This window comes from Maniola jurtina, chromosome 8 (assembly GCF_905333055.1).
Source record: "Maniola jurtina chromosome 8, ilManJurt1.1, whole genome shotgun sequence".
NCBI lineage: Eukaryota > Metazoa > Arthropoda > Insecta > Lepidoptera > Nymphalidae > Maniola > Maniola jurtina.
Window position 1 is genome coordinate 6585604 of NC_060036.1, and position 17172 is coordinate 6602775.

At 34.0% G+C, this 17172-nt stretch overlaps 1 protein-coding gene across 4 annotated transcripts in view; it reads left to right on the top strand.

The window, feature by feature from the left end:
• Positions 1-17172, top strand: part of LOC123867648 — an 89804-nt gene that overhangs the window by 68236 nt on the left and 4396 nt on the right. For all 4 annotated transcript variants that reach the window (XM_045909800.1, XM_045909801.1, XM_045909802.1 and 1 more), the window contains 2 exons: positions 6456-6583; positions 16913-17107. In XM_045909800.1, coding sequence (XP_045765756.1) covers positions 6456-6583; positions 16913-17107 — 323 coding nt within the window. The remainder of the gene's footprint in view (positions 1-6455; positions 6584-16912; positions 17108-17172) is intronic.

The following is a 17172-nucleotide window of genomic DNA, read 5'->3' on the forward strand; positions in this document are numbered from 1 at the left end:
TGTTAATGTTCAGTGTAGTTATTTCTAGATATACTACTTATCTAATATCTACACCAATTTATATGTATACCAAGTTAGACACCTAGCTTAAAATTAAAGTTAGAGTAGCTATTCGGTTCACCTAAGCTGACATACCCATCTACGGTTACGTAGTCTTCAAACAAAATTATGGCTAGTGTAGTCAGTATATCTACCGTTGCAATAAAATGAGGGTCAATAATTCTATACTTAATAGGTTTAGCATAATACACTTGATATACTTGTTACCATAAGCCATTACAGTACACTCGAGTGGCGCCTGCGCAGTTACCAATACCAATTACGTTGAGCAACACTCGCACGGATTCGATGGCGACTGTGATGTAATTAGTCCATAAGCTGATTTTATTAGCTGATCAGCACGCGCCGAACTTCCGTCCACCTAAACCAACGAACTGAAAATCAACGAAATGACGTTATCATTTTATTCGGCGAGTGCGGCGCGTACCTGCGTAATTGTAGCTGGTAAAGCTTGACAAAACATGACATCTGCCAGGCTAGGCAGTATTGGAATGCCTAGATGTCTAAAATAAATTATTTCATAGGAATTATTAAAGAGAGGGTCTTTTAAAAATTCGTAAAATCTACGTCCGCTGCTAGTTTGCTAAGCATTTTTAACCGACTTCAAAAAAGGAGGTTCGCAATTCGTCGGAATCTTTTTTTATGTATGTTCCCCGATTGCTCAAAGACGCCTGGACTCAGATCTTCACGTTTATATGGGACTACCTGAAAAGGAACAAACAAAAAAAATCCAAATCTGTCCAGAAAAAAAGACTCCAACGAATTAAGAACTTCCTCCTTTTTGAAGTCGGTTAAAAATATGAACATATAAGGCTGAATTTGCAGTACGATGTTGATAAAGAATTTATTGTAAAATTATTGTGTTATAATAAATTAATTAATCTTTATTTCATTACACGTATCTATTTACATCTATGTCGTTTTTTTGTTGAAATAAGCGATTCTCTTAGATTTCCTCCGTGCGCACAATGCAAAAAAAAAAACATCACTATAGCGGTGTGCTACGTGTACATTTGAATTTGTTTCTTCACGTTTTGAGGCCAAGGCTTATCTGCGTCGATTGGTTATCATACTTATTAGTAAAACTTCTAACTTGCACAATCTGACACTGTACATGGGAAAATCGATTGATAAACAATGGTCAATACTCACTCGTTGTATTTTGATTGTTTATCATTAGCAGATCTCCTACATAAAGTTAATAAGTTATGTAACTCGTTGATACATACTTCGAAGACAAAATGGTCAAAATTATTTTAGGATGTTATTAGCCAACTTTAACAGGGCTCTCTGCGTCACTTGCTCTATACAATCGTAGTTCCAATTTCATTCGAATATTAAGCAACCAAAGTCCATGAAATTTTGCAGACATAATTTATTTATCTGTGTCTGTGGTGTTTTAGATTTTTCTAAAAATATGTAGTTTTGAAATTACAGGGGCTCAAAGATTTGTATGTGAATTTTTAAGACCGCGTAACTTTGAAACCGAATATATTAACAGAAATCTGGAAAACCACAGACATAGATATTAGTTTCTAGAATATGTCTGCAAAATTTCATGGACTTTGGTTGCTTAATATTCAAATGAACTACGTTTGTATGAAGCGAGTGACGGAGAGACCCCTCTTAAATTATCGGTTACTAGCTGATGCCCGCAACTTCGAAGGATACGTTTTTCCTAATAAATCCTGTGGGAACTCTTTGATTTTCCGGGATAAAAACTAGCATGTCACTCTCCAGGTCTTAAATTATACCCATACAAAAAATCACGTGAATCCGTTGCTTCGTTGCGACGCGATTAAAGGAAAAATCAACAACTTAGAGAAAGATATTAAGCTACTTTAGAGTTTCTAGGCTAATTTTAAAACCATAAATCCACACGGAGGGACTCGCAGATATCAGCTAATATGTAATAATACTAACTGTGTTCTGAATCAATAACGCTATTAAATATAAAAGCTACTGTACTGTTCACGTAGTTCGATGACCGTGACACACATACCACCTGAGACCAACCAAAACCATACCAAGTGTGTCAATGATGACGAAACAGAAGCTAAGTTTCTGTAACATGAGAATCTTGAAGTCCTATCTATTTATAAATAAGTTAAGTAGATGTTTTTTATTACCAGCTGATAACATCTGTTTATGTGAAAATGTTATATTTATCCTTAATATATTAAATCATTAAGACAATAGCTTCATGAATGTAAATTGTAATAAAATATAGCTTACCTACCATTGTTAAATAAAAAAATTCTACTTATTTTAAAATTTATAAATCTTATAATATTACCCACTCAAATCTCAATAGTTATAAAGGTGGATGAAAGGAGTGATCGCAGGCGCAGCACGAAGGTTCAAAGCTATGTCGTACGTACTCCTATGTCCTAAGTCCTAACACATCATAACAGAATATATCATATATCGGTAACTTGTATAGTTTTCGCTAGATGTGATATCGCTTAATAGCTTATCACTTTATGACCATATTGAAAAATCAAGATTTATCATAGGGTCAGTTTTTGTGCCATCATCATTCAATGTGCGATGTCATGTTGGATAGCTGAAATACTTTAATTTTTCTGACAACCCTAATCATAAATCGTCTTGTGATGAAACAGCCCTACATATTGCATAATTTGTTTGACCCATGATCTAATTAAACCCACCTATTTGCTATTTGTTGCGTTTCTATGGTTAGACCACATATTTTTATATTTATAAATAATAATATGTCTATTATTAGACAATTAACTATTATCACTGATAAACCTATTTATTGGATACCTTCTATTTAATATTGGCGCTTGTTAAGTATTTACAAAATATTATGACTAAATCTACTTATCTCCAATTATTCTGTAATTACTATAATTTTCATGTCATTTTGAATTGTTCACTAATGGTATAAGATATTTGTTAATAGGTTAATTCTCGTTTATAGTATTGCGTATTATAAGCCTGCTGCGACATTGAATTTAAATATATTTATAGGTACCAACAATATTTTAAGTGGAGTTGATTTCCTAATCATATGCTTACATTTAGATACCTACTAAAGTTTCTTTTAAGAACTATTTTTATACCCGTAAGCAAAGAAGTTATGACATTATATTATTAAAATGCGATAGACAAGTATTAGGGATTTAGTTTCCTCAATTAATTTTAATTTGTCTTTGTGAAATTATCTGTAATGATCTTGTGGTATGCACATAAAAACAATTTAATTTAGTTGTTGTTTAATGTTATGTAATATTTTCATCTGGAACATTTGAGTGTCATGAATAATTAAGTCGTTTAAAATACATTATACATACCTGAATGAGCGAGCCTTATTTAAAGTCGTGGACACTTGGAAATAGGTTTAGTCTCCGTAGGTCCGTGAAGCAATCCGTTTATACTTACTGATATAGTTCGTGAATAATAAAAGTGAAAATATGAGTGAAGTGAATGGGAATAAATCTAAAAATAAGAAAAAGAAGAACGGCAAACAATCAGATGTAACGTGTTGGAATTGTTTTACAACAGAAGGCAGTGATAGTGATACTGTAGATGTAGAGCCAATAACTTTACCAAAGGTACGGGAGGAACACAGGGAAAAATTAAAGGTGTATTCTTTTCTAGCATCAGAGCTATCTAAGCCTAAAGCAGTGTCTCTCAAGCAAAAAATATCTGAACCCTATAAGATAGGAAAAAAAATTGATGCGGAAATTTTAAAACAACAATCACTAGACCCTAAAAATGTAGAAAAAGAATGTAACAGTGTAAATCATAACATAGAATCCTGTCAAGGTATACTTGATGAGAAAAATATTTCTGTAAGTGTTACCACTGATAAAAAATATGACAAGGTACAAAATATTGAAAAGGATGAGCCAAAAAACAAACTAAAGGATTTTCCAGAAAAAAAAATCTACAACAATTTCCCACAAAAAATTTCGACGCATAATGTGACGAATTTAAAATCAATTACACCTCCACAAGAGGAAATAAGTATACTTCAAATAAACAAACCAAATATAAATAATGATACAAATGAAAATACTCACTGTATTTTAGAAACGGCAAACCAGAATAAACCTCTGTCACAAGACTCTTTGCTAAATTCAAAGGAGCAATTTTCAAATCAACAACTACAAAAACCCGAAAAATGTGATTATAGCAATGGAAAAATTAGAGACGATCAGAGGAGGAGTTTTGAACAAACTACTCCAACGACGGTATTTAAACTGAAAGAATTAGAAAAATTTACCCCATTATTAACAAACAAGGTGATAGAAAAAACATCCGTTGAAAAAAGTAGCGAGGAATTAAGCCCATACAAAGAAATCCCTTCTAAAACTTCAATATCACTAAGCAATATATCAAATTTGAACAAACCTTTCCAAAAAATCAACTTTACTGATAAGTTTGTTGAAAAAAAAGCAGTGACTGTCCCATGCGAATTGCCAAAAATAACTCCCATAAAATTTAGAAATATAAACGCTGACTTGAAAATTCCAGTGTTAAAACAGTCACCTGCTGCAGTGTTTACTGAAACTACAATAGAAGATAATTCAACTGTTAGAAGTAAAGATTTGAATGAAGAAAAATCTGTGTCTACAAAAAATATTGGTGAAATAAGTATAAAAAGGGAAGGCACAAACGAAAATACTTACCAAGACAAAATTTTCTTAGAAAATAATGACAAGGATTTCACAGATAGTAATAAAATAGTACATAAAGTACAAATATTAACATCAACTCCTAAAGAGAAATGTACAGTTGTCAACAAAACTCCGCTCGAGGATGTTATAGCTAAAAGCGAACTGCATTTGTCTGAAACAAAAGAAGAAATAGCACTAAACAGTGACAAAATTGACAACGCGAGTTCTAATGGTTCAGAATCTGGATATACAGGATCTTTAGCAACAGTACAAGAGTTTGTTATCGACGAATCTCAAGAGGAATGCATAAAAAATGAAAATATTGAAAAAGGAGTCAAAGATACGAACAAAGATTTAACTTCATCCTTATATTCACTTAATACAGTGAATAAGAAACCCCCCACACATTCATCGTCATTTTCAACTGGCATTAACAATGTGGGGAAGAAACCAATTAAATCTTTGAGATGGAGTACTCTCTCTATGGTGCCAAGATCGGTCAGTTTTGAAGGTATCTAAAACATTATTATAGAGTTATATATGTCACTATTATTATTAGTGGTGGTCTTCCTAGTACCATGCACATTTTGAAGCTAATTAATGAGTCAGGTTCTAAATTGACTTCAATATTCGTTTACTGCGCGTGCAGTAGACTAGCATAACGTATCGCCTGTTATACGTAACAGGAAACAATCGTGCCACGCAGGATGCGATAATATTTGGATTAATTGTTTCATTAAAACAAATACAATATACATAATTTAGTTTAGTTTCATGGCAATCACAGACAGTCAAGTTTTTGTTTTTGTGAATAAAATATGGCAGCTTTAATAAGTTCAGTGCCAGAATCTCGATACCAGTCTTTTGAAAGTAATAGCGTCAATGCTAAAAATGAATCTGTGTCATCATATCAACCAGTTAATATTTACAGTGTAAATTCTAGTGAAGTTGAAAATGAAGAGAGATCTACTTTCGACATGATCCGTCGTTTGTGTTGTTTTTGTTGTGTTTCCACACCTAATGATGTTCAAGAGTCGATATTGGATGATCCTAATTCTTCGTTAGCTGGACACGTTGGGCGTAGTTATACATTAATCAGAGAAGAGCATAAACCAGCCCAATATTTAGCACCAACTGTAACGGTCACTAGAGTCATTGATAATGATTGCGTTGATAACAAAATCACTGATAACGATTCCATTAAATCTACAACCATTCTTTTGCTTTCCAACGAACAAGCAGCTAGTGCTATAAGCCTTTGTAAAATAAAGGTGAAAAGGCAAAACTCGTGTGATACATCATACGACTCGGGGAATAATAGTCGAAGCAGTACCCTAAAAACTGGTGAGAAAGTGTCATTCATTCGCGAAATTCTGACGTGTCGGGACTCATTTCTACGTTCACTGGAATGGTGCGACAACTCCCTGACGCGGGGGAAAAAGTATCGCTACATAAAACGTGATGATTGGCTAGAAATAGAAAACGGTACCAGAAATATTTAGCGATGTCATGGAGCACTCGTCACCTATTAAATAACACTGTTTTCTTGTTTTACTGTCTACTTCAGCGTGGTTAATTTCTACTGAATACTGTATACCGAACAACTTTGCACTCTGTGGAATATTGCCTACAACTGTACTAATTCAATATTAATCACTTTTCTATACTAATGCACCACAATCTTATAATAAGTATGTTAGATACATTTAATTTGTGTTATATACTGACCAGAAAATTTGTTTGCAGATGAGGTGTATATGTCAGAGGCGGTGTCTCCTGGACACGCCACATTGCCGAGGCGATCAAACTCTCCGTTGCCTCATGAACGAGAAATGGACCGAGACAGATTCCCGATCAATAGGAGTGGTCTGCAGGTATATACATTATTCTTATATTTGGAAGATAACAGCTAAAATAGTATCAAATAGCGGATGGATCAGGGCCAATATATATCACAAATATTGAATATTTTATCACCTTACAAAATTTCTAGAAAGGACAAAAGATGGCCAAATAATTTCCAATAACAATTTGACCTACACTATTCTATTAGTATGATGTATATTCATCATACAGCCAGATTGAGTTTCGATTTCTACATTTACTTTTGGTACCTAATCGTTATACGTAAGAGATCCAAGCCATGGCAGAGATTAGGACCAAAGTTTTAAATAAGACAATTACCTAAAGTCTATTCTGAATTCTGTGATTAAACACAGAACATAGGACTCTAAACTCTAGAATTCTGCACTCCGTGGGCTCAAAGTTTTAGTGGAATGCATTAACAGGGGTCTCTCCGTCACTCGCTCCATACAAACGTAGTTCCAATTTCATTTGAATATTAAGCAACCAAAGACCATGAAATTTTGCAGACATATTCTAGAAACTAACACGTATGCCTGTGGTTTTCCAGATTTCTGTTAAAATATTCGGTTTCAAAGTTACGCGGTCTTAAAAATTCCACATACAAATCTTTGAGCTCCTGTAATTTTAAAACTACATATTTTTAGAAAAATCTATAATAGTTACTGCATCTAAAGTCTAAACAAACGCTGTTTACAAAATATATTTGAAGTAAGTACAAGAATGGCATGATACTAAATTGCAAAGAGGAACGAGTACATTCTGTCTTACTAGAAGTAACCAGAGTGGAAAGAACGGATAAGTTGGACGTTTTATCGGCACTTTGGCGTTAGTTTGTATAACTGTAAAGTTAGAAACAAGTATTGTTTCGGAGGCCGCGTTCGCAATTGTATTATGTTACCAGTACATTGTCATGGCGCTTGCGACATGCCCTGCGAAACATTTGGGTTTGCAAACTATTCATTGCTATTTTAAATAGGGAGCTGATGCCAAATAAATCGTTTGTGTTAAAAAATGGAATGTTAATTAGCTCGCGTTCCATAAGTTATAATTAATGAATCTTTCATTATTATTACAATAACCGACACAATCAACATCTAACATAGGTAGGGGACCTACATTTTGTTGCTGCATTAAGAGGGGTCTCTCCGTCACTCGCTTCATACAAACGTAGTTCCAATTTCATTTGAATATTAAGCAACCAAAAGCCATGAAATTTTGCAGACATATTCTAAAAACTAATATCTGCCTGTGGTGTTTTAGATTTTTCTAAAAATATGTAGTTTCAAAATTACAGGAGCTCAAAGATTTGTATGTGAATTTTTAGACCGCGTAACTTTGAAACCGAATATTTTAACAGAAATTTGGAAAACCCCAGGCATAGATATTAGTTTCTAGAATATGTCTGCAAAATTTCATTGGACTTTGGTTGCTTAATATTCAAATGAAATTGGAACTACGATTGTATGAAGCGAGTGACGGAGCGAGCCCTGTTAAGTAAATATAGATGATATCCTGATTCCTGATCATAATTTACTCGCGTCTTGGAAAAACATATCCGTCAGCTGTAAGTACCATGTGACGACGATATTATATTTATTTTATTTTATTTTTATTTTTATTTAAAGGTTTACTAGCGATTTAACATAAATTTAATAACTATAATAAATACATTGGTTTTTCTATCATGCTTAACTATGTTAAATCATTTAAAAGTAAACACTACATGCAAATTCCGTACAAATACCACAAAGAGTTACAAAGAGGATATTATGCTAACTAACGATTTTTCTAGTTCAATGCAGTATGAAAGATACATATTATATTTAAAATGAATAAGCAAGATAAAAAATTAAAATTAACTAGGTACATTATCTAATGATACAATTTTTAAAGTTTATACTGTTACTGTTTTCTTATATTTTAAACATACTATGGTCTTATTTCTAAAATAAGTTTACAATTCATAAAACCTACTTTCATTTTCTAATGGTAGTTAAACAAAATATATATATTATATAAATTTTGAATAGTGACTAAAATAACAATATGAAAAGTTAAAATATAAATTCATTAATTTTAAGAATACAAAAATAAATTAATACCTTATTTACACTATAATATATATGTTCAGTTTCGTGTACAGCTATTTGACTAGGTCGCTTATCACTAGCTTGCGAAACATAGCGAGCGAATTTGTATTTATGTCTATCGACCGACTACGCTCGTTGTATAGTTTACACAACCGGGGCAGAGTAGCGTTGGCACCAAAGACTGTTCTACTGAGTGGTGGCACTAAGGGAGTTATGGCAGCGCGTGGATATCTACGCGGCACTCTGAAATTGATTTGGCTAAGTAAACTTGGACAGTCTACTTTATTTCTTAGCAGTTTATATAGGAACATAAGATCCAGCAAGTCACCTCTATTTTTAAGGGTCATCATTTTAAAGTTTTTTAGTCTATCTTTATACGAAATAACTGTTTTGTGTATTTTTTCTGAATACGACAGATGCCACATGAATCTTTTTTGGACACGTTCTAATCTTAAATAGTGTGTAGCATAATGTGGCCGCCAAACTACACTGCAGTACTCCAGGTGACTACGGACAAGACTGTTATAAAGAGCTATTTTAGTTTTAGTTTCTTTAAAGGTTCTACCTTGCCTCATAATAAAACCTAGCAATTTAGATGATTTGCCAATAACCTTATCTATGTGATTAAGATATGTCAACTTGCTATCTAACATAACACCCAAGTCTTTTATGAGATCAACTTCTTTTAAGCTTATGCCGTTTAGACTATATTGCGTTGGTATAGTGTTATGCCTGCGGGTAAATTTGATGTGGAGACATTTATTGCAATTAAGTTGCATGCCATTTGATGTGCACCAGTCTGTTAACCTGTTTAAATCATCTTGTAGTAAAAGTGAATCCCTTGGGGAACAAATTATTTTTGTGAATTTTAAATCATCAGCATACAGGTATGGTGTGGAGTGTTCAAAGCAGAAAACAATATCGTTCACAAAAATATTAAACAAAATCGGACCAAGATGTGATCCTTGAGGGATTCCTGATGTTATTGAGTGCACTGAGGATTTAAACCCGTTAACGACAACATAAAAAGAACGATCATTTAAGTATGATGTAAACCATTGCAGTAGTGGATCAGAAAATCCATAATACGAAAGTTTCTCAATTAGGTTTCGGTGTGGTACTTTGTCAAAAGCCTTTTTAAAATCTGTGTATATCGTGTCCACCTGCTTTTGCGAGTCGATAGCTGCTGATAACGAGGTCGTGAAACTTACTAGGTTAGAGGACGTGGATCTACCTGGCAAGAATCCATGCTGATGTTCAGAAACAAAACGTTGAAAATGCAATTGAACTATAGGACACACTAAAGATTCGAAGACCTTGGCAAAAACCGAAAGAATGGATATGGGTCTATAGTTGCGGACATCTTTTTTGTCATCACTTTTGAAAATTGGTACAACTTTTGCTTGTTTCCATACCGAGGGAAAGCTTCCAGAGCGTAAAGAAGCTCTGAATATTAGATATAAAGGTAATGTTAAACTGGTTGCACATCGTTTTATGAATATTGGTGGTATGTTATCTGATCCAGCACCTTTTGCTATATCCAAGTCTCTAAGTTTTTTTAAGATTTGGTCTTCACTTAATTCAATAAATGCCAGGTTGTCGCTATAACCTAAGTAGAGATTTTTTTTCAGATTGGCAGAAGAGCAGTTACTATTGCAGGTGTTATTAGGGTCTTCGTAGACGGAGGCAAAGAAATTTGAAAACATGTTGCATATTCCATCGCCACTAGAAGATGTATTAACTCCATCATTCATTGTTGCTGGATACGAGTTCGAGTTTTTACGCTTACTTTTCAAGAATGTCCAAAATGCTTTTGGGTTTATTTGAATTTGCTTTTCAAGTTCATTATTATAGTTATTGTAAGCGTCACGCGTAAGTCTGTCACATCGGTCACTAAGTATTCTTAACTCGAGTTCATCCCTAGGATTTTTGTACTTTTTATATCGTTTTAGTATTTTATGTTTTTCTTGGATTCTTTTTGCAACCTTGCTACTTATCCACGCAGGATACTTATTACCCCTTACTTTTCGTCGCGGAACATAGTTAGAGATAGCAGTATGCAATTTGTCATAAAACACACTAACCAAATCGTTTGTATCGTCTAAATCCATTAGCTTATGCCAGTCAATGCCTTTTAAGTACTCGATAATGGAATCGTAATCTGCCTTATAGTAGTCAAACCGCTCGATAGAAGTATTAACTGTCAGTCCGTCCGGTCTTACGTCAGGTAAATTTATTTCAAGTGGGGGATGTGGTGGATCAATATTACTAATAGAGTTATATGAATAACTGACAGAGCACGCAGGTAAATTGACAAGAACTAGGTCCAGTATTTTTCTCCTATTATTTAGTACCGAATTACATTGACGCAGTCCATTTTCGGATACAAAGTCGAGTAACGCTTGAGCTGTGGGGACAAGTTTTCCCTCAAAAGGTTCATTCCAGTTAATGCAGCTGAGATTAAAATCGCCAATTATACATGTTAACATATTGTGTTGCTCTGATACTTTATTACAGTTATTCAAAAAGTGTTCTAGTACGTTCTTATTAACAGGTGGCGGGAGGTATACAGCACATATAGCAAAGTGACTAATACTTTTCAAACGAGGTTCATCAACAATAACCCAAATATCTTCACAATTACTTTCCCAACAAACAACTCTATTGGAGTTAATACTTTTTTTAACAGCAATTAATACCCCGCCACCATCTGTTTTAGTGCTAAGGTTAGAAGTTTGCCTGTCTCTTCTATATACGTTATATCGTGAGTCAAACAATTCACTACTTAAAATGGAGTTATTCAACCAGGTTTCAGTCAAAATAATGATGTCATAATTGTTAATCGCAACGTTCCGGTAAACATCGTGCGTTTTGGTTCTAAGCCCGCGCACGTTTTGGTATAAAATATTTAATGACGCGTATTTTATGGAGAATATGACACCAGTACATGACCTCTACCCTACACACTAACTTAATGTACTTAAAAAGTCCATATTTTTCACTATTTTGTAATCGGAGCTATCATCCTTACGAATCAGGATACGACCATTACGGACCCAAACATATCTATATCCTTTTTCTTTTGCTTTAATTCTGGTCGCGGCGTGCAGGGCTTTGTTTTCTGGTGACAGATGTTCGACTACATAGATGGGCTTTTTTTCGCCTACAGCTCCAATTCCAATGTGAGAAGTATTTAACTTATCGGTGGGATTGCTTTTATTATGCTTAATAACTGCCGCTAAAAAACTGTCTCTAGTCAACGGAGAATTAAATTGAACAATAATGGATCGAGGACGGGTACTCAGACGATTAACTTTAGCTACTCTTGTGACGTTTAAAATTTTATCTGGTGTTGTATCCTGACCTATGACATTTCCCAACTGTTCGATGATTGAAATCAGATTTTCATTCTTTTTTTCAGGAATACATTGCAATTCCACATTATTTGACCTGGATCGTTGTTCAAGATCGTTTATACGTATATTTAGATTTTCGATGGTCGCCTCCAGTTTACTATTATTTAAAAAACATACTTAGTACATATAATGATAATATTATATTAAAAACGTGGTGCCTTCAAGTTAATATCTATGTAGGTATTATGTGGATTATAATACGTAGTTTGTATCTTTTAATAGTAAATTATAAACTCGAATGATTAATGAATAATGAAGAGGGCTTGTTTATTATAAAACCTGTAAAGGACAAGGTTATATTATAATCGTTGTATATAAAACACCTAACACATTAAGGTAGTATACTACCTATCTATAGATATGTACCTATCGAATAAAATAGGTACTCGTGAGTTGTCTTCTACCTAGTGGCGCGTCTTCCAACCGGTGCGAGTTCACGATACCTCGTGTTAAGGCCGCGCTCTCACAAAAATCAAAAAATTTAAGATTTCAAGAGCTAAATTTACCACAATAGGAAAATCTTTCACATAATTGAATACATGTTTAAAATAAACCAATTTTTCGTATTGACATTTAATGTACGAGTACCATATTTAAAAAGACTATTTTGTTTATTGCGTGGCTGCTTATTGCAATTTGGAGTGATGTTTATTATTATTTTTATATTAGATCAAATAAATGGATTGTTACCAAAACTAAATAAATAGATTCGTTAAAGAACGTAGTTTATTTTCACATAAATTTTTCAATGAAGTTATGCTTTATTCCATACAAAAAATCGTGTTAAACTAGCCATATAATTTGCAAAAATTGGTGACAGTTTTTTTTTTTTTGTTCATTAATGTGATTAAAAATCCATATTTTAGTTCATTATGTGTCAATAGGACTATATTTCTAATATTTAAATATTTTTTCCAGTAAATCAGATGATTTCTAAGGACAGATTTAGGGCTTCAAAGTTGAGTCTGTTATTGTTTTCATTAAAACTAGGCGCGGGAGATTGATTACTACAAAATAAATGAATTAGTTTTCGCAAAAATGTTACATTAATTGTCAATACGAAAGATTGGTTTATTTTAAACATGTATTCAATAATGTGGAAGTCTTTCCTATGATGGTAAATTTAGAGCTCGAAAACTCGCATTTTTTGGTTTAAATGTAAGCGCGCCCTTAAAGACCCTTGGGACCCCCAACGCGTCTATCACTTATTCGAACTGTGTCCCCTCTTCATTGCCACTTCAGCTTTGCAGTCCGAGCTATGTCGATTACTCTGGTTCTCCTACGGATCGTCTCATTTCTTTGAAAAACAATTTTCTAATAATATTTCAGCGTTTACTAAGACGATCGCAGTCGGGTTTTAGTTTTAAACTTTTTACCTAATTCATATCTACTATATTGATGGATGCAGGCAACATAGTTTACAATTTGTGGTTAGTTTAAGAAATGCTGTAACATAATTCCCCTATACTGCAGATTGGAGTGGGCAGACTCAATAAAATGTATTCAATGCCATATGTGGTTTTCTGACCCGTTTCACATGCACGAGCGCCGCCATTAGGTACCTACTTGAGGTGAAATCGTATAAAGTCATTTTATAGAAATATCGGCTAAGTGGTTTTCATATAGGACTATAATTACCCAAGTACTAACCAGGTAAATCAATGATTTTAAATACCTACTTAATATAAAAATATAAAAACCGGCCAAGTGCGAGTCAGACTCGCGCACTGAGGGTTCCGTACTCGGATTCGGTTGGCAGACACGACGGCCGGACGGACGGACGGACGGACAGACAGACAACAAAGTGATCCTATAAGGGTTCAGTTTTTCCTTTTGAGGTACGGAACCCTGAAAATTAAAAAAGAGAAGTAATATAACTTGGGGTCCCAGGTAAGTTAATTTTGTTGTCATGCAGGTACCTAAATCGCAAATTACTAGATTTTTATAAATGGTTAATTGTTTGGTGGTTTCGTATCCTCTGGATCCGCCGGTGATTGTTAGGTAGCGATTTGAGTATACACAGATCAATGTGGCTTGTTATAAAGTTTCGTTTATAAATTATTTATTATTATAACGTCATGATAAATCCATTATGGCGCACCTGCGCATAGCAAAAGTTAAAGAAAAAATTAAAATGAGAAAAATGTAACTATGCCGAATATGTAGATTTACAGCACTAAAACCCTATAATATGTATATTCCAAGGCGAAGGTCTGCCTTATATTTGTTATCGGGCAGGCAAAACAAGGACACTCTCAAAGTCAAAATAATTTAAAAAATTATCAACATCCATTAGGGACCTACTTAAGAAGTAGGTACGGAAAGGGAAGTGTTCATAATATGTACTAAACATAGTAAGTACCTAGATAAATTGCTCTTAGCCTAGATTTTATTTTCAGGTATGTATAAAATGTAAATAACTGATAAATATCTAAAGAATGTTGTATAAGTATAAATCTATGTATATAAAAGTCAGTTCCGTCAAAAAACCAGTTTACATAATATTGGTTGTTAGATTTTGCCTATATAATTTTGTTATAAACTTAAAGGTCAACCAAAAATAGACCTTAGCTATTTGAATTATTAATATTATGTACTTACTGAGTACCTATTCATATCTAATAGCCATTTACTTCGTAGTCTTAAAAAATATTTCGTAATAATAAATTAATATCAGTAACTAAGTACCTAGCTGCATACCATAGACAAGTAGGTAAATATAACTAATATTATTATGATTGTGCGTCGTGTTGTGAAGTATATGTAAGTACGTACCTAGTACCTACTTACTAATCTAAACGACTAATTAATTAACCAGTTTTTATGTAAACTTATGTTATTTAATATTAATGGCAATTTATAGTTAATAGTTAATACGGAACCCGTGAGTAGGTACCTAGGTAGTTGTTGGGCAGTTGGGAAATTATTGACAACTAAACAATAGGTAGCTACAGAGGTAAATTAGGTAGGTATATACTTGGGCTTTAAGAGGGGTCTGTCCGTCACTCGCTTCATACAAACGTAGTTCCAATTTCATTTGAATATTAAGCAATCAAAGTCCATGAAATTTTGCAGGCATAATATTCTAGAAACTAATATCTATGTCTGTGGTTTTCCAGCGCGGTCTTAAAAATTTACATACAAATCTTTGAGCCCCTGTAATTTTAAAACTACATATTTTTAGAAAAATCTAAAACACCACAGACACAGATATCAGTTTCTAGACTAGTCTGCAAAATTTCATGGACTTAGGTTGCTTAATATTCAAATGAAATTGGAACTACGATTGTATGAAGCGAGTGACGGAGAGAGCCCTGTTAATTTAATCCAAAGTCAATTAACCAGTTTTTATACGGAGCGATTAACATATTATCTGAATTCTGATTTGTACCTCAAATTCTACCTACACATATTAGAATTAAGAAGATATAATAGGTAGGTAGGTACCTAAGAACAATTTTTTCTCTCCATCTACGAGCGAAGAGATACATAAACAAATTGTAATATTTGTTAAGACAGCACTTTAATACTTCTAGTAGCTTTATTATGATACAGTCTCTAAAAGATGAGATTTAGAATGGTTTTTGATTTACAATTAGTTAAAAGTTAAAAATGTATTATTTACTGATAAAAATCTCTAGTAGGTATACCTAATAATATGTAGGTAACCTGTCAAAACCTCCATATCCGCTATCGCGAAAACGCCCACTACTAACATTGCCATGAGTCCTGGGTTTTCTGGACTGTCCCGAATGGAATTTTCCAGAAAACATGGGCTACTGTTGTGATTCAGGGCTTAAGTTTCATATTTCTGAGGCAAAATTATTCTGTTCATTCCCCGTTCTTGCTCCATGGCTCATAGGCCCAAAAACTTGCGCGATAATGTGCTAATCGTTTCCAATTGATCTCTTGAAGAGACTATGCCACTTGTAATGTATAGTTTTTCCAGGGCGAGAGGTCCTGTAAACAAACGACATCTTTCTATAATGATCTGCGGCTTTTTCCTTGCTTCTCTTGCAAATTCGGTGTTCTCTACCCGAATCAAAAATATCTCCTCCGCTCTCCGCGAATTTTTAACGGTCAAAAAATTCAATTCAAACTAGAATTGAAACTTTGAACAAAGCTTTTTATGAGAAAAATTAAGTAGGTCAAGGAAGCTTAAATGCACTCATAAAAAGAGCGAAGTATCGTGCGTCTTATCGCAAAAATTTACTCGTAAACATAACAGCAGCGTACTGTTTCCTAAGTACACAAAACACAGTCGCGAATGTTGTCATTGTATTACGATGGCATGTCGTGTGGCAGGAGATAATAGTTGTAAACAAAAAACAGTTCAGTCTCATGAGCTCGCTGTTTCGACACAATGTGCAAAAGAGTGTAATCTAACATTTCAATTATAATAATGCACAGTGAGATTGCTATCTTGTTTACTTCTGTCTTGCTTATTCGGTTTTGTTTGGTCGATCCTTTAGCACGTTTATGGTATGAGTACCTATAGATAAATTGATTGCAGGACGTGCAGTTGGCGGAATTCTTTTGCCAGCATTATAGCTTTAATGGACGATCGTATATGGTTCAGCGGATTTGGTTCGTTCTGACCATATTTGATCGTCTCCAAGAACCGTAGGATTGAATATGGCAGATTTAGAGCGGCAGTTTTCATTGCCAAAATAAAAATATTGCTAGCTTGCTGTTTGTGTTTGTTGTTAGTTTAAATAGCAATTATTCCCACAGTAAATCTTCTGATGATCATCTGAAGTCTTTGTAGGTATGTTTATTTCAAAAAGAGGAGGCGTTTTGGGTTTTAACAGGTTTTTTTCCTATTTTTCAGGCACGGTCAGAGTCCATGGCATCCGTTTATTCGGGGGCCGGGGAAGGTTTACGCGGCAGCGTGACAGTGAAGGGCGAGGTCCAGTTCTCGCTTCTATACAACTACAGACTCGGAGCTTTGGAAGTGGGCGTCAAGCGATGTCGGGATTTGGCGCCGGTCGACGTAAAAAGAAACCGTTCTGATCCTTATGTTAAGGTAGGTAACGAGACAAACCAGACGATATTCTGGATGAAGCACATATATTTGAGAGATTGGAGATA